The sequence below is a fragment of the Vigna angularis genome, chromosome 4 (assembly GCF_016808095.1).
Source record: "Vigna angularis cultivar LongXiaoDou No.4 chromosome 4, ASM1680809v1, whole genome shotgun sequence".
Lineage (NCBI taxonomy): Eukaryota > Viridiplantae > Streptophyta > Magnoliopsida > Fabales > Fabaceae > Vigna > Vigna angularis.
The window spans coordinates 39,183,841-39,203,080 of NC_068973.1; the positions used below are offsets into that span (position 1 = coordinate 39,183,841).

General features: G+C 32.6%; 3 protein-coding genes across 6 annotated transcripts; 2 read left to right on the forward strand and 1 right to left on the reverse strand.

Annotated features, from left to right (window-relative positions):
- The first annotated feature begins 3,156 nt into the window (after positions 1-3,156).
- Positions 3,157-4,471, forward strand: LOC108342593 (WUSCHEL-related homeobox 4). Its single transcript, XM_017580385.2, has 3 exons — positions 3,157-3,452; positions 3,726-4,010; positions 4,095-4,471. Exons 1-3 carry the CDS (start codon positions 3,219-3,221, stop codon positions 4,260-4,262), a joined length of 687 nt encoding a protein of 228 aa, XP_017435874.1. The 5' UTR covers positions 3,157-3,218; the 3' UTR covers positions 4,263-4,471.
- A 5,245-nt stretch (positions 4,472-9,716) lies between these two features.
- On the forward strand, positions 9,717-12,430 carry LOC108341274 (polyadenylate-binding protein 2). Its single transcript, XM_017578970.1, has 9 exons — positions 9,717-9,933; positions 10,200-10,318; positions 10,418-11,065; positions 11,158-11,235; positions 11,321-11,410; positions 11,526-11,660; positions 11,761-11,910; positions 11,995-12,141; positions 12,233-12,430. Exons 1-9 carry the CDS (start codon positions 9,717-9,719, stop codon positions 12,428-12,430), a joined length of 1,782 nt encoding a protein of 593 aa, XP_017434459.1.
- Positions 12,431-15,970: 3,540 nt separating this feature from the next.
- LOC108342571 (protein ENHANCED PSEUDOMONAS SUSCEPTIBILITY 1) lies at positions 15,971-18,162 on the reverse strand. 4 transcript variants are annotated; one of them, XR_008248280.1, is made up of 3 exons: positions 17,952-18,162; positions 16,459-16,653; positions 15,971-16,182 (listed from the first exon to the last, which is right to left on the reverse strand). XR_008248280.1 is itself a non-coding variant. In XM_017580361.2 (2 exons), exons 1-2 carry the CDS (start codon positions 17,992-17,994, stop codon positions 17,065-17,067), a joined length of 675 nt encoding a protein of 224 aa, XP_017435850.1. In that variant the 5' UTR covers positions 17,995-18,162; the 3' UTR covers positions 16,668-17,064. The 4 variants fall into 4 exon arrangements, 1 of the variants encoding a protein (XP_017435850.1); XR_001833396.2 differs by having other exon boundaries at positions 15,971-16,234; XR_008248279.1 differs by having other exon boundaries at positions 15,971-16,234; positions 16,459-16,656.
- Between the last annotated feature and the right edge of the window lie 1,078 nt (positions 18,163-19,240).

Sequence of the window (19,240 nt, forward strand, 5' to 3'; positions counted from 1 at the left end):
AAAATAAACTACCTTCCATTACGTATAAATTCATGAGACTATTATCTAACAATATGAGAGCTAGATTTCACTCCCAAAGCCCTGGTTTCATTTAATCATATATAAACACTAATCTCAAAAACAAAAAAACAAAAAATTACTAACAATATCTTCCTTAAACTAAATGTTTAGGAAAGTTTTTAGTTTATTTATTATGCTTCAACCATGCTCAATATATACTTTTGATCTTCACAAATTGCTCCAATTTGAGTGACTTAGTTATTATATCAACTACTTGATTTTGTGATTTTGAATGCTACAGTAGCTCAACTTGATCATTCCTTCTTTAACAAGATCTCTTAAAAAATTGAGTCTAAGATCAATATGTACACAATAATTTCAAGTCCATGTGAACGAGCTTTGATACCAAATCTGCAAATCTCTTTGTGTTCTTGAATTGAAATGTATTACATCAACATAAATAAAAAAAAAATAAAAGAAATTGAACTCCATTATTTCCAACTTCATGGAACAGTTACTTAACAAGATTAGAGTTATATTTTAGCTCTCTCTTCATAAAGAACCGGTCAAGAGATTGCCTGATTTTATTTAATCTAGATAAATCACTAATCTTAAAAACAGAAAACATAAATCTACTAACACTTACACTATTTAATTATATTATATTATGTAGATGGTAAATTATATATTTTCTAACACATGTTTAATTTGTTGATATATTTTTTGATTTTTTTTTTCAATATATTATATAATACACTAATCTTGTTTATGATATTATGATTATTATTAGTACTGTTTGTATATTACAAAAATTAAATATCTATTATATTCTTCCAGCATTATATTCACATCAAGCTTTCTGAAGTTCCCTTTTGTTTTCTGTACATTTTTTTTTATTTAAAAGTCATTTACTCCTATGTTGAAAGGGAGCCATAGGTCACACTTTCTAAGAAAGCTAGTTTGCAACGACGTTTACCGGTCCTATATCGTGTCCTTAAAAACAGATCATGGGTAAATCTTAAAGTTAGCGGGTGGTTATCTTTTTCACACCAATCTCTTTTCCTTCCTCGAATTAATAATCATACTTGTCTAAGTCTTATATCCATATACTATTTATTTTGTCTTATGTAAATTACTGTACAAAATATTAACACGTTAGAATTTTTTTTTTTGTCAATAACATTTCAGATATCACATATAATTAGTGCATGTATGTATGTTTTCCTCCATTGATTATATTGATACATTACCATTTATATTGCCACCCTCGAGAATGTGCTCCCAACACTATTTAGAAAGCGGCACAACTTGAATTTCCTTTGAAGCAACCTTTATTTTTCTCCAATCATAGCTAAAACTAAATTATTATACGAACTATTTCTAGGAATATGTTAGTCAAGAAATAAGGAATTTTTTTTTATATAAAAATGACGACATTGATGACATAAAGTTTATTTTGATAACGAGATGATATAGCATTTGGTGGAGAATGGTTTAATTTATAAAATGATGAATGTATACATTTAATGGTTAACAATATTAGGAATGAATGTAGATGGGTAGCATAATTAGCCGTAAGAGGAAAGTTTGAGTTTGGAAAAACTGTAGATGGGGAATAAAGGGTTTGATAATGATATCCAAAGGAGTGAAACAGGAAAACTCACGCGCAGCTTGCAGGTGCATGATTGTGATGTGATGATTGGCCATCATGCATTTTGACTGAGACACGTGTGCTCCCCATTTGAATGGCACGTGCATAAGCAAAGGGTGGAATTACATGAGTAAATGTTTTGTCACGTGCCTCCCTGGATGCCCAGCTGGGCTGCTCAAAGAACAGTGATTAGTTATCCGACCAGTTGCCAGCTGCACTCAACACTCAATCATATGCTACGCGGGAAATCAGAATTATTGCCACAGGTTTTCTTCCTTCACTTCAGACCACGCATGTCATCATTCATTTTTTGCTACAAGGTTTCCGACGATTTTTTAAAATATAATGGTTTAATAAAGCGATTTTGGATATTATAACGTAAGTGGAGTGTATAAAGCAGTGTTGGGAAATTGTAGTAGAGTTCCCGAAAGAGTGGGAAATGGGTTTGGGGGGTGAGTTGAGTGAGTGAGTGTTGTGTTGTGTTGGACATTCTCTGGCACTGGAAAAAGACAAAGACGGCATTCATGATACCGAAGGTGAGGAAGTCCCATTCATCCTTTTTGATATAAAAATCCGTATCCTGAAAAGTAGATCGAAGGGCTTCCATTTTCAAGTTTTGGGATTGGAGGAATCTTTTTGCATTCCTCACATCACTTTATTCATCACCAAAAGCTTTGAAAGAAAGAGAGTGAGAATGAGCCAAAGAGGCCACCGAAAAGCATGGATACCTTATCATGAAAGCAAGAAAAAAAAGTCCCGATTTGACGGGCCAACCCACACGCACAAACGCATACTTCATCATCCCACCCTTCTCCACACGCGCTCATTTCATTCCACTTAATCAAATCTACACTCAACATTTTAACATCTTTTAATTACTAATAAAAAAACGCATTATATATATAAATTACTATTACTCTACTATCATGTGATTGAGAAATACCTCATATTTAATACTAGTAAAATTTAATGTAATTAACTGATTTTCTTAATCTGTCGTAAACTAACAACACACATTTTTAACATATATTTTCAATACACGATACTCAGTTTAGGGATTCAAACCAATCACCCATCCTCCTCTCATATATCCTTTTACAGGTATATTTGTACAACGTGACAATTATGTAAATTTTAACGCTTCACTGAATATAAATAATTGCTTAATAATTGTTGTTTTGAAGCAGATGAAGTATTCAAAGCGTAAAATCAAGTAGAAATAATTAAATACGTTCAGACATATTTAACGAGTGTTAAAGAACTCAAAAAAAAGTATCAGGAATACATGTTATTGGAATATTTTTTATGATCATTAGCTAGAGGAATAATTTACTGCGTACGGTGGTATTGTGCTTTTCCTTTAAAATATATTTAGTTTTACTTTGGATTGGGTGAGTTGCATTGCCTTTTACTTTAATTTATAGGTGGAAATTCTTAAGTCAACTACATCTCATGATTTGGTCTTGGTTTTTGCAGGCAACACCTCATTTCCCACTTCGTCCACTTTACTAAAGTCTCATCCAATCCTCTTCTATATCATCCCCTTCCATTCTCTCTTCTCTCCACCATGACCATCAGCATGAAGGTGCATCACTTCACACGTGCATTCTGGGAGCACGAACCCTTCCTCACCCTTGGCTGCAAGCGATTACGCCCTCTTGCTCCCAAGCTTCCCAACCTACACACCACCACCCCTTCTCTTCCTTTCGATCTCAAGAGCTTCATCAGACCAGAAAGTTGTCCCAGGAAACAAGTTTCCTCTCTCCACAATAACAAGGATCCACCTTCACCCCAAGGCCAGGTTCGTATTATTATCTAATTATCACTATTATCACCATCATATCCCTTTACCTCTTTTCTTTAATTAGTTTAATTTTCCTCTCTGCCCATCATATCCATGCATTAGGACTGTAATTCACGTACACGTATGCACGTAAAACACACTACTAAATGCGATGCGCATGCATTTTATTAATTATAGTTTATTTTTTGAGAAAGGAAGATCACAGAGTGGTTGAAGATGCATATTTGTTGTTAATTGTTTGTTTGTTTGTTTGCTATGATTAATGCACAGGTTGAAACGCATCCAGGAGGGACGCGGTGGAATCCGACGCAAGAACAGATAGGTATATTGGAGATGCTGTACAAAGGAGGGACGAGAACTCCAAATGCTCAGCAGATAGAGCAGATCACTGTTCAGTTAGGAAAGTACGGAAAGATCGAAGGGAAGAATGTGTTCTATTGGTTTCAGAATCACAAAGCACGCAAGAGACAAAAGCAGAAGCGTAACAGCCTTGCCTTTTCTCATAGTCCTCGAACTCCCACAATTCATTCTGTTGTTACTTTAGAGGCAGCAAAGGTATGTATGCACTGACCTAGTAATGATACGAGATTTTGTTTCAAGAGAAAAATAAAGTTGAATTAATTTAATGAATTATTGCAGGGGGAAGTAGTAGATAGAGACGAGGAGGAAGGTAGTCCGTACAAAAAGAAGTGTAGGAGATGGGTATTTGATTGTTTGGAAGAGCAAAGCATGTCGTCGTCATCATTGTGTGAAGAGGAGGAATATAGAACTCTGGAGCTTTTCCCATTGCACCCGGAAGGAAGATGAAGGGGTTTAAGAAATTAACCATTAATTCATGATTTTGCTTTGCTTTAGTTCCGAATCCAACCAAGCTGATTAAATGAATGTGGTTTAGTTTTCTTTACTTTTCTTTTTTCTTTGTATTGGGAAAGAAGAAAGACAAAGTTGTCTCTGATCTGTACTCTTCCACTTAATGCTATTCCTGACTTTGGAACCAAACCAAAGCGATTTGTCTACCTTTATTTGTTGATTTCAGCTACATGGGTGTGACTTTGAAAACGATGGATCCTTTTGACTACAGGAACAAATAAATCAAACGAAGCTTTTAGGTTAAAAGGAGAAGCTACGGACGCACAAGTCCACGCACCTACTCCTTCTTAATTCTTCTTCTTCTTCTTCTTCTTCTTAAATCTATGCTTTTACTCTTCTAGTTTCAAAATTGAAAAAGCATTAGTGTCCTGAAGCTGAAATCTTATAAAATAATCATGTTAGATACTCCACTCACCCGTCATAAATCAGACTTTCATAAAGGAGAGGGCACATCAAGTATCAAAGGGTACATTCATATTTATTTTTTGGCCATTGACATGCAAGTTTCTTTTTACCACCTAGTGCCTCGTAGGGCCATGAGAACCACACTTAGGAGGGAGAGGGAGACCAGCAATTTGAATTTACAACTCCCGACCAGTTTCACCACGTGTACTGTGTCTGCATATTCAGAAAAACAACAACCTTATCCTTTATCTCTAGGATTTCGATCACATTCACAGGTTATACTTTTACAGTTTAGCGAGAGATGAAAGTAGAAGGGGTGATACTGAAACAGGCTGTAAAAGCCTGATGAGATAGTTACAAAAAATCTTTTCATAGACTTACAAAAAATATTTGTTAAAAAAATTAAATTATCTATCTTATGATAAATTTTACTATTATACCTGATATTTTAATTAGTAAGTAGTCTTGTTTCTAAATAATTTAACTGTAACCTTGTTGTTCATTTTTGGAAAGCTAAAAATAAACAATTTTGGATATCCATATATAGGTAGATTACCTCTACCCTAAATTCTTTTAGTAAACCTATGGCTCCAAATTTTAACATAAATGAATTATCTATGACATGGATATTTTTACATAAATCTTAATAAAAAGATTACACACACAGACACATTCACATGTATATATATATATATATATATATATATATATATATATATATATAACTACATATTTTTATATCGATTACTTTGTATGTAAATAAATTTACTTTTTATATTGAAAGTCAATTTAGAATATGGTAATTTCTTTACTTAACGAAATTCGAATTCATTTTACCTAATTAAATTCTAAATTTTAAAAAAATTGTTCACTACAAAAAATATTAATATTACCGATGGATTTTTACCGACGGATCAATATCCGTCGATATATCTTAATTTTCGACGGAATTACCGACGGTATTTTTATGTGCATTACCGACGAATTTACCGAAGGCTTTCGGCCGTTGGTAAGTGACATGCGCATTACCGACGGATTTACTGAAGGCTTTTGACCGTCGATAAAAAGAGCGGGATTTTTTCCGCCCATTATTTCGTGGATGATATTACCGACGGATTTACCGAAGACTTTTGGCCGTCGATAAAAAGAGCGGGATTTTTCCCGCCCATTATTTCGTGGATGACATTATTTTTCAAAACCAGCTTCGCATCCAGTGCCAATATATGTGGGTAAAAGAAGTATTTCTCCTCTCATTTCAATCAGTAAAGAAATCTCCACCGTCACTGCTCTCCACCGTCACTGCCCTCCACTGCCGCTTCTCTCCACCACCGTTGCCCTCCACCACCGCTGCTCTCCACCACCGCTGCTTTCCACCACTGCTCTCCATCATCGTTGCTCTCCACCGTCACTGCCCTCCCGCCGTTGCCCTCCCGCCGTTGCCCTCCCGCCGTTGCCCTCCCGCCGCTGCCCTCCACCACCGCTTCCCTCCACCACCGCTGTCCTCTACCACCATTCTCTCCACCACCGCTGCCCTCTACCACCGTTCTTTCCACCACATTGAAACGATTAGAAACATTTATCTTACAAATCTGATAATTGCAGAAAAACTCTCCATGATTCACTATAATTTTAACTATTGAAAATAAATTGGTTGTTTGATACTTTGGAAACTAGTTTGTTACTCGCGTGATGCCGTTTTGGTGGTGGAGTTCGTGGAAATGGAAAAAAAAATTTACACAGCGACGAAGGAAGAGGAAGAAGATGAACCAGGTCGCAACATTTACCGACGGATTTACCGATGGCCAAAAGCCTTCGGTAATTATCGAAGGATTTACCGACGGCCAAAAGCCTTCGGTAATTTCAATCATTCTTGTAGTGGTTGAAAATGAACTGAAATAAACTATATTATTAATCAAAAGTTTGAAGTACCAGCGGTGATGATTCTGATTTATTTTCAGAAGGAAGATACAATAAGTGAAAACTCTAACAAGCTATTATTACTTATTCTTAGAAGTTATATAAAATATCACATACTACTTGATTATCTCTATATGACCCTCGCAAGATTAACAAATTAATTTAGTTCGCAACTGTATTTTCATACAACTACATGATTCACAAGTTTTTATTGAAGAAGATATTTTAAATGTTTGAGCTTAAACATTTAATTGACACATATTTGTAACTTACTGAAACTCATGATATTTTTTGTTTAAAGTTATTGTACCATATAACCGGACGATTATCCACAATACAGAAAAGTGGTCGGCCTCACTTATTTCAATCTCTAATTTTGTATACAATGAAAATGAATGTTATCCGGGCATGCATGAGTTGAGGCCGAACGGTAGATTCCAGTAATAAAATACTTTTCAAAAGACGTTAAGAATCAAGATTAAGGGTAAATATCAATTAGTGTAATGGGCTGAAATTGAGCCGTGATTAGAACTCCACTCATTTTAGGCTTATCTTAAAAATTATAAATAGGGATCAAACGTAAGATAGATGATCGCATTTATTGTGAATTTAAATATTTGCTCTGACTTCCGATCAAATTAATTATTGACTTAAGTATTGGAATATCTTTAACAGATATTCCATCCTGTTTAGAATATAAAAGGAGAATTTGGATCAAACCGAGACAAATACATACAAAGACGTGTTTTGTAGAATTACTTCACCTGAAACAATTGCTTAATTATTTTATTACATCATTTCACTGTTGGTTACTAAAATTATTAACGATAAAAAACAAAACTAATTGCAAATGATGATTACTAAAATATTAAATAAAATAGTTGTCAGCAAAGCAAAAGTGAGTCTCTGTGTAGTAGTCAAAGATTTTCACCTATTTCTTTGAGGACATGAAAAATATTATATGAAGTAAAAAGTATTTTTAAGAGTGACGTAGGAGTTACTTTTCCGTTAAAATGATGGATTTTTTTTTTTGGTGGAGATTGACATTAGGTAACTTCTTGACTAAATTACATTTTAGGGACCTTGAGGAGAGTAAAAATGCATGGGTGTTTTCAGTGTATTTATGTGAATTGATATTTTTAAAATTTAGTTTTTGAAATATATTTTAAAAATAATATTTGAAAATTTTATCAATCTCTATAATAAATTTCAGATATTAACCTCAGAGACCTAGGACTTTCGAGACCCTTTATATTTTATAGAAAAGTAATAGCTTGGTATACTCTATATAACATTTATAATACAAAAGTATAATTAAAAGTTAATATTTTGGATTGTGAATGTTTCGGTACTAAAATATAACTTTTTATTAAATCGTGTCAGGTGAACACATACCCTCGATTATTAGCAAAGTACTTTCTTATAAAAACCTGATGATTGGCCTTAATGATAAAAAAACTTGATGTAAGTTCTATTGCCATGGAGAAGAAGATGGTTCTTGTTTACAATGAAGAAATAAAAAGGACATCAATAAAAGAGAAAACATAATTAATATATTAATTAAGCCGAGAAAAGTGAAAGACCCTCTTCTAATTAGAATACTTTTAATGTATATAAATAATTTTATAGTCTTTCTGCGATTCATGATACCTTCTCATGTTATAGATGTATATTGTAATAATTGGTTCAATTATAACTTATATCTAAGCATAAATATTATAATAAAAAAACTTAAAAATACAAACATCTTTTTAAAATAATATCTAATGAGAAAATAATGCTAAATGTCTGGTCTTATAGTTAAATTCAATTCCCTAAACAAGTTTCGAATTCATAAAATAAAAATATTGAAACACATATTTAAAATATAAATAAATATTTTAATTGACATTGTAATATTTGGATCATCACGCATTTAAGATAATACAATAGTAGGGTCATACAATCATTTCTAATTGGATTGATTTGCATATTCTTAAAGGAAAATGATACATGAACAACCATTTTTTACAACATTTAGACACGCGCACACGTGTCTAAATTTGAGTGGTCCAGTTGGAAAAATTAAATGAAAATGGACCACTCAAATTTAGACACGTGTGCGCGTGTCTAAATGTTGTCAAAAATGATTGTTCAAGTGTCATTTTCCATTCTTAAAACAGAAACGATATTTAGGTACGGAAAGAGTAGTATACTATTTATTTTGGAATATTTCAATATAAAATGTATTTGTAATTAAAATGTTTTAAAAAGTTATTAAAATAACAATAGTAAGGACTGTGATGTGATCGGAAGAAAAATGTTCTCAAGTTTAACGCATTATTTCTTATTTTTTTATTATTAAAATCATGTAAAATGAGTGTAATGTCAACCTACTATTACCTTACCTTTTTAAAATTGCAGTTAGATGACATTTATAAACACTTTTTTGAGTGTATACTGAGGTAATATTGAAAATAAATTGTACACAGTGGAAGACCCTATCTTTTAAATTACATGATATATTATTAAAAAAAATGACCCTCCTTTAATTATAGTGTGCCAAAAAAAAGTTAATTTTTCTTTCTTTGTAATATAAAATATCATTTTACTTCTTATTGAAATTATAATAAAAAAATTAAAATAAAATTTTAACTTTGTTCACGTATTGCTTTATTTAAAGTAATGAAAATTTAACGTAATACTGAATAAATAAATCCACAAATTTAGCATAGAATTCTCTTACAAAGTTATTTATTACCGGTTTCTCTTTCAAAATTATAATTTATCATTTCATTTTCTGTTAAATATTCTAATAATGATCTAATTTAACATTAATTCGTGTGTATATATCATAAATATACAATAAAATAGTAAATAAAAAAACTAGGAAATTAAATTACTAACTAGTTCACAGCTACAGAGTCACAGAATTCTGTAAAAACTCTTCTCCGAACAGAAATTCGTTATAAATATTTGCTCCGGGCTTAAATTTTACAATAGTGATATATTTCGTACATAGTTGTACTTGAATTGAAGCTACTACCGCATTCAGTTTTTTCAGTTTTCAAGAAAGAAAAAAAAAAGATAATGGCGCAAGTTCCTGACAATGATAGCAGTGAAGAGACGAATTCCAGGTTCCACACGACGTTGTACGTAGGGGATCTTGACGAGACCATCGACGAGAGCCAGCTCTTTATTATCTTCGATCATGTTGCAAAAGTCGTTTCCGTTCGAATTTGCCGCGACTACGCAACTGGGAAGTCCCTTGGTTACGCCTACGTGACTTACAGTAGCCGTTACAATGGTTGGTTTCTTCTTGCACATTCTTAGGATTGGTCATTTATGTTCTTCTGGGTTTGATAGGACTCATCGCGGTTGCTCTTGGAGGGATAGGATGGTTGTTTTGTTCTTGCATTAATAATGAAATGTTGTTCTTGCTTAGGATTAATCTTTTTCTTTCTTGCATTGAAAATTGTACGTACAGCTTTTGTTCTTGCATTGATAGACTAATGGTGAGTGTTGTTTCTTTGAGTATTTTAACCTTCATTGCACATATTAACTACCATGCAGCCGCTAAAGCAATAAAAGAGCTAAATTTCGTTTCGGTGAATGGCAAAACCATTAGGGTAACGTATTCTAATCGGGACCCCAGTGTTCGTAAGAGTGGTAGAGCTAACCTTTATGTAAAGGTGCCTTTTGCTTTCTTCCCCAGTGATGAGTATTATTGAATCTTTTTTCTGCTTGCTAATTGAGAATTCTGTCTCGTAATTTCTTGACTGATGACGCAGAATTTGGCTCCGTCAATCTATCACAAGGCTCTATACGATCTCTGTTCGTCTTTTGGGAATATTCTATCTTGCACGGTTGCAACGGATGCTTCTGGCCAGTCTAAAGGTTATGGTTTTGTGCAGTTTGAGAGCGAAGCATCTGCAAAAGAAGCGATTGAAAAGTTAAACGGCACGCTGCTCAAAGATAAAAAGATCTATATGGGTCCTTTCGTGTCAAAGCAGGACAGAGTGAATAGTGACGCAAGCTTTTCAAATGTTTATGTTAAAAACCTGTCAGACACAATAACGGATGCTGAGTTGCAGAATATTTTCGGAGAATATGGTGATATTACAAGTGCTGTAGTGATGAGACATACAGATGGTAGATCAAAAGGTTTTGGTTTTGTGAATTTTGCAAATGCAGACAATGCTGCTAGAGCTCGGGACGGTCTTGATGGACAGACCTATCATGGTAAGACTTGGTGTGTTAGAAGAGCCCAGAAAAAAACTGAAAGGGAGCGTGAACTGACAGAGCAATATGACCAGAATAGGGGGATTTTCTCTCCTAGGCAAGGTAGAAACTTGTATATAAAGAACTTGGACAATAGGATTGATGATGACACTCTTAAGAAAATTTTCTGTGAGTTTGGTATAATAATCTCAGCCAAGGTGTGTGAGTATGTTTCTTCATTTTATGCGTAACTGCATTTGTCAAATCTTCATCGCCGTAAAGGGTGTTTGTTTTCCCCTGACATGCTCAGGTTATGAGAGATGCAAATGGAAGAAGTAAAGGAGTTGGATTTGTTGCATACTCAAGTCGGGAGGCAGCAAATCAGGCTGTAAGTATTTAGATATTATGGAATATCCTTTAATAACTGATGAAGAGCTTATTAATTCTCGTACAAAATCTGTCGATACTTGTAGATTGTGTTGATGCATGGTCGAGTAGTTGCAGGAAAACGTCTATATGTTGCCTTTGCACAGAAAAGGGCAGAGAGAAGAGCAATGTTAGAGGTAATATATACGAGTGGGCAATCAACTACTTGCTTTATAATTATGTTGTGGTCATCTTTAAGAATAAAACTTGGTAAATCCCATTCAGGTAATATTATTTACTTATTTTATGCAGGCACATTTTTCACAAAATAGGGCTGCTCCACCAGCACCTTTTCCTGAACCTCAATTTCCAATGTATCCTATACGGGCTCCTGCGCTAGGATCACGAAATTTAAATAGCCAAACACATCAAACTTTAATATCACAAGTAATTAAGCCGATTTTCGATTTCAGTTTGGTGATGTCATTAGAAGATGTGAATTTCACCTTCTATGTTAGATTGTGAATTCATTTGATCTCCATTACAGGAAGAACTTGATTACCACCTGCAGAATCTTCCTCGCTTAGAGATGGCAACTGGTCCTCCATTTTCATTCTTAATGCCTCAGCGTGGACCCCCGCGGCCAAGAGGACACCGACCACCAGGTCTTGGGCAACCGCTCGTGTCACACCAGCAGGTCTTATTCCGTATTCCTTTGGTCATTGCATTGTATTTTCCATTCTCTACTTCTGATGTGGATACTTGTTACTGTGGATTTCAGACGATTCCACGGGGAAATTTTTTTCAAGGTCCTCGTCGTCCCAACGTGCAAAATAGTGAAATGGTCCCCTTTAACCTTGGTCAGCCAGTGCCACCTCAGACCTTGGCATCAGCCGTTGCCAATGCTCCTCCTGTAGAACAGAGGAATGTAAGACCTGTTTCTGGCATTGAATAGTGTTTTTTTTTTTCATGGGCACTAGAATGGTGTGAAGCCAACTCTGTTGTGAATGGTTTTGCAGGTGCTTGGTGAAATTTTATTCCCGTTAGTACAAAGGCTGGTGCATAATGCAGCACCAAAGGTTACTGGTATGCTTTTAGAGCTGGACCAGGCTGAGGTGTTACATATGATTCAGTCAGCAAATGCTCTGGAGGAAAAGGTTGCGGAGGCCATCGCTGTACTGAGACGACATGCAGAAGAGCGATCAAACAGGCGCTGATCAACTCGCCTATCTCTCTCTCTCTCAACGAACGCCCTTAGCGTAGATTCTCTCAAATATTCACAGTTTTCTGCTTCTGCCTTTTTGTACTAGGATTAAAAAACACTGACTGTTGTAGCCTATGCATCTCATTTTGCTTTGGTTCCTATTTTTGCTACAACTTTCTTTAAAATAACAACTGTACATTTCAGCCTTTAGCCGTGTTGCATGCTATCTTTAATTTTCCATGATAGTTCGACATTGTCATTTACTCCAAATGCTCAGCAATTATAAATATTAATATTTTACTTTTATTTTTTATATTTATTTTTTTTAATTAAATATAATATTTTATTATTAAAAATGAGTTGTAAAGTGGAAATAAGTCAAGTATCAAAAGATTGTTTTTCTAAGGAAAACTTAATAATATAATAATACATATTAACATTTTATATTGACAAATAAAAATATCATTAAAATGTTAATATATTGAGTTGGGAAGTGATTATATATTTTTTTCTGAGTTCATGTCCTTTTTTTATACAGTTGAACAGAAAGTCATATTGTTTTCAAAAGTTAAATTTGGAAAGAAGAAAAAAGACCTTTGGAAACAAAAATGGATAAGGTAAAGTACCCTCTCATATTTCATTCTAAAATCAAAGAGGGTCACTAATTACTGAAGTGAAATATATTGTTTTGGTTTGTTTAATATTTTAGTTAAAGAAAACGGTAATCTCCGACAAAACAAATAGAAAAGTTAGAAATTTTCACCACTTAATATATTAATTTACGTAGGTCATGTTAAATCCAAGATACTCCAATTTTCAATTTTCGTAATATTCAAGCTAATTTAGATTTGTTTCCTAAGTAGTTACCTTTTCTTGATCAAGTTGATTAAGGGATTTTGAAAATAGAAGACTCTTTAGGTTTTGAAAATACAAGGCTTTACATGAAAAATAAGAGGGAATTTCCTTCAATTGGTCCATTCGTGAATCCCATATTTCTAAAAATTGACTTCCATAATTAGGGTTATATATCTGCCTGATAAAAGTCATAGAATCATAAAACATATGAAATATAGAAATTAACTAAAATTAAATCTTATTATTTCAAATCATGAATAACTTTAGAAACTTCAATCTTTAATTTAATTTAAGACACTCAACTATATGTCTCTTACTTATTTATGCTTTTAGAAAATCAAAATATTTAATTGAAATAACAACATATGTAAAATTTAAAGTAAAAATAAAGTAACTGTGAATATTAATCAATTACATAAATAACTTAATATATTAAAATGTTTTTCGGAAAAATTAAAAAATAAAATCAGTTTTATATTAATTAATTATGTACGTGACTTAATTGATTAATAGGATTTGACCATATTTTTGGAAACTTTTTAGATTAATTGATTATATCACGTATTAATTGATTAATACAAAGAACATCTATGGTTTTAGACTGTATCTTAATTTATTAATATATATCTGTTGTCACTTTTGATTTCAAACATGATTAAGCTCCTCAAATATAATCTTAATTGATTAATTTAATTTTAAGAGTGGTCAAAGATTTATCTTGATTATAAGATTCTTAATTAATCTAATATACATCTCATATTTACGTACTTGAACATCATCAATCATCATGTGGGCATTCATAAAAAAACATATCAACACTTTGACATATCAACAATATTTTCTTTGGTGGAGATTCACGGACTTTAATTGAGCGTGGATAACCTCGCTTTATTAAGTTGTTTTTCCAAGGTTACATTTTTTAATACCTTATGGACTTCATAGACTCAATCACAACTTAGCCTAAAAATTATAATTTAAAGAAAAAGACAAATCTTAAATATTATATGTTCAACAAATAAAAAACAAAATGATTAATATTTTGAACAAAAATACCTTCTATTATATTATGTTCTTTGGCTTCCTTTTATGATGATGAGTTGTTTTTTTTGATCTTTATTCGTTCACTCATCTTTATCAAAATTCTTTAACCTATCCTTAAGATTTTATACTAAGAAAGTTCAATTTTATCTACACTTTTCATTCTCAAGCTTCCATACAATTTACAACCAGTAGAACAATTTCATACATAACTTAAACACATAATTAAGTTTAATTATTACTTTTACAAATTATTTCACGTTAATACACAAGAAAAAGTCAATATAAAAAACTTTGAAAATTTATTAATATTCATATTGCTTTAGTATCATTAAAAATAACTCAATCTCTTTTATAATATGCAGTTGTTCAATTAAGATTTTTATATTTTTTAATTCTTTTTTCACAATTTTAGTAATTGTAAATCCATCATAGATTAAATTTTCCGAAATTTGTATTGTTAAGATTTTGTAACAATGAGAAATGTTAAACTTTTTATTACCGAAAGGATTTTTATTATATAAAAAATTTGACATCATTGTCAACATAAAATCTTAAAACTTTAATATATGGTTCTAATTTTTTTTTATATACTAACCGTCCAAAATTTTCAATTTTATTTAATGCAAGACTTTCAATGCATACATAAATTTTTTATAAGAAAAATATTTGTTACTATTTTTGAAAGGAAATAAATTTATATTTGCTTATTTTTATCATAAGTTATGGTGAAAAAATTTGTTGTGACGAATTAGACTGTTATCGTGAATCTTGGAATCAAAAAGCATATCTCAATTGCGATGGCAATTTATTGTCACATTTTCTTACTAATTGTTTTCTGATAAAATATTATTTATTTTGTGACATATTTGTTTTCTCAATAAAATTAACTTTTCCTGTAAAAATTCTAATTATTGTTCTCTCCATTCTACCACACCTTTTTAAAGGAGAAAAAACAAAACTCATTAATTACACTTGCACAATTGTTTTATCAAATGTAGAAAAGTTAATTAACAGTTGAATCAAGTTGCATAAAAATAACATGACGAGACTTTTTCATTAATTACGTCTTATTGTACACTTAATCATTGATTTAGTTTCTGAAGGCTTGGAATCATAACAATAGTCAGTCAAATTATTCTTCAAATTTATAACATAAAAAGGAGGTTTCTCAAAATGTACTATCCATTAATACATTTACATGTCATTGGCAATACGAAACTGTCGTGTATAAGAATCATTCCAAAGTGTGAACGAAAGTCTGAAATCATAGCTTCTTTTTAGTTTTGTATTCTATTATAGAAAATGATATATCATATATCAATCAGAAAAAGAAATCTTAAAAGTTTTTAAACGAAGAGAATAAAAAAAGTATAATTGTTCAGAGGTTCTGCAGATGAAAATTGGATAATAGAAATATTTTTGAGTAATTCACTATCAAAAAGACTATTTTTATGTTAGCGGTTTATTTTTATTGGTGATATTAAACCGTTGAAAAAGTTATAATTTTTGCTAATTAATTTTAACCGTAACAATTACTTTTTTATATATATATATATATATATATTAATATTATTAAATTTTTATACAAGAAATTCTGTTTTGAATTGAATCATAATTCTGTTGATTATATACCAAAAAAGCATCAAAACAACGACGGATATGAAAATCAAGCTACTCTTTTGGATATGAAAATCAAGCTACTCTTTTGGATATTTTTGTAATAGAGAAGAATGAAGACTTAAAATACATCGAAAAAAGACTTTCCAATATAACGTGAACGACCTCTTTCAAGCTCACAATAACTCTTGTGCACCTCTTCTGATAAAAAGTTTGTTTGGGCTTGAGGGACCCCTTGTACTGTAGGACCACCTGATCAGCCAAAGTATGAGACGACTGAACGTCGAGCAAGAAAATGACTGGTCTGGAAATTATTATAAGCAATAATAGTCATTAATTGACAATTAATGAGAATAATAGTCATTTATTGACAATTAATAGAAATAATGTCATTTATTAGTAATTAATTAGTCAGACTTAATGGTAAACTCATTATAATAATTCATAAATATTTGTCTACAAAAAAGACAAGTAATTTAACTATAATTACTAATCTTTATTACAAGATTATAATGAAAAGTCACTTACTTCACCGTTAGAGTGTTTTCTGCCAACATTCTTTCCCACGGCTAGGACAAGGAGAAGAGAGAATAGTGCAACTTAACAACTTGGAATGTTTTGGATAAGAGATCTCAACCTTACTAAAACATTTTGATATCCACCATGAAACCAATAATATTCTCTTTAACTTCAGAGCCAGACAAGCATTCGGTTTCAGCATCCCTGCTTCATAGAATAGAAAATCTCACCACCAATGTCAACCAACTTCTCAAACATACATATATTTTATAACTATTTTTATATAACCATCTTAAATTTATTTTATTATTCTTTGTGGAATAATTTAATTCCTATTTTAATTCAATACCCGATTATGTTATTTGATTATGACAGAAAAAAAATGGGTTATGTTAAGGAGCATCTCGTCCACATACGTCGTTATTAACAAATTTTTCCATTACCCTGTTCATCTGTTTTTATCAGCATCAATGGGATCAAGAAAAACATTTCCCCAATTATAAGATAATTGCAGCCAGATAAATCTCAAAGTGAAATCAACACCATAGGTGTTTGTTTGATTACTAATTCAAACAAACAAGTGAAGGTGGTGAACATAATGGGCGTATTAGGAAACTAGAACAACAGGGGATCAAACTCAGTAACTGCATTCATGAACTCTTCGTCTGATTCCAAAGCAGTCATTGTCTGTGGCAAAAGGCAAAGTTCCAAATCAATGCTCCCTCCTTCACGCCCTGGGTATGTCCACATCGTCCCATCAAAATATTCATCATAGCCACTTCTAACAGCCACCGCTTTACCCATTCCAAATTCACACCCATAAATGTTGAACCTGGGCGAACCACTCATCACCAAGTTGTATGGTTCATGTAAACGACCCATTTGATCTATGAATGGAGAATATAACCAGTATTCCAGAACTTCTAGCACCCTTCTATCGTTAAGGTTTGTAACAGCCAGATGCAACTTCCATGCTGCCCATCCTATACCATTCTCAAGTAATTCCCTTGTTGTCGCTTCTGCACTCGCTGCATGAACGCAGTTTCCAAAGTATTCTTCTGCCAAAGGCGGCTTCATTCTTGATCGACAATCTGCGGCTAATCTGAAAGTTGTTTTCTGGTCAGAAGGTGGGGAGCGCTCACGAGTTATGGATCTCCAAACAAGTGCTGATAATGACTGGAGGGAAGAGATTACTGTGGTATTAGATTCTGAGTTGGCCTTTGTTTTCAGTTTGGCAATAGACTCTGCTGAAAAGTGGAAAAATCTCAACCTCAGGAGGGGTCTTTCAGATCTCTCTATAAACTCGTCATGCTGTTTGTAAGGAAGAGAGTATTGAGATTACTGTCAAAAGACAGTAATCGGCTATTCCAGTTTTGTATTCCCGTAGTTTTCCCTTTCCCCAACTAACTCTATAAATAGAGTTCTCCATTTTATTTTCAGTTGTAACAAGACACACATAAACAGATTTCATTACAGTAAATAAAACAAGAGCTCTTTCTTACCTCCGACGAAGTCTTTGTGCCGGTTGCGTCTCTTCCCGAACATCCATGCACTGGAAGCACGCCATTCCACTCTTCTCCTTAGCTGCTGGAAGAGCCCTAGGCTTTCTCTTTCTCGCGACTGTCTGAACGAAAGATATGTCTTCGTCAACACGCTCGTGCAAGAGAGACATTAAGTCTTCTCACGGGCTTCTGCCACAATTGGGCCGCACAGTGCTCAGAGACACATTGGGCCATATTTTAATAGAGAGATCGGTGGTCTAATATTATTTGGAAACCAACGATTGTGAATGGGTTGGCGTGAGATGGGAACATCGTATTCATGGTTTTCAGATTGAGATTGTGCTTGAAAGATCTGAGACCATGTATTGAAGAAATTCCAATACGAAGTGCCATCACCGACAGAGTGATTCATAGAACAACCAATGAAAACACCGTCCACTAATTCAGTGACTTGGATGGACAACAGCGGCACGGTGTGACCGTCATGGTTGACTGCTTTGTGGTGGTCAAAGAATGATTGAACAATGGGTGGGACGTCAAAGGGGGAGAGGATATCAGCTATAGTCATATCCAGAGTTGCATGAATGAATCTAGCTCCATCACTGTTGTTGCAATCAATAGAAACAGTATTAAGAGGGAGGGTTTTGGGTTTTGTGAGTGACAAGGCGACCCGTGCCACCCGCTCCTACCCACGGGTTATTTATTTTATTGTATTTTTTTTCTATAATTTTTTTATTTTGTATATAAAAATAATAAAGTAATAAAATTATTATGTATCCAGATATGATAAAAATTAAATTGTATTATTGTAATTGTTATTACTAAAATAATTAAAGGTTTAATTATTTATTTTTTCTCCAATTTCGTTTAATTATAAAAGTTGTCCATCTTTTTAAAAAATATCAATTTGGTAAAATTTGTCTTAATGTTTTAAGACGTTAAAAATTGTAAAAGAGTTTTTTTCTGTTTTAATAAAAAAATATCTTTATCCACATGTTATTTCTGAAAATAATAATTTTAAGAAATAATTAAATTCTAACGTGTTAATTTTACTAGGAATTAAATTTACTATCATAGTAAATAATTTAATAAAGTTAATATTATCAAGTTATATTTTCATATTTTTGGAAATTTTGTCATAACTTATTCGTAAAAAAATAAAATGTTATTTTTTTAAAAGATAAATCAAAATTGGTTTACAAATTTATATTCAGAGTAAACTGAAATGGCTGCAGAAGCGTTGCTTCCCCAAATGCTCAGCTTCAAAATCAACTGCTTTATCCGGGTTG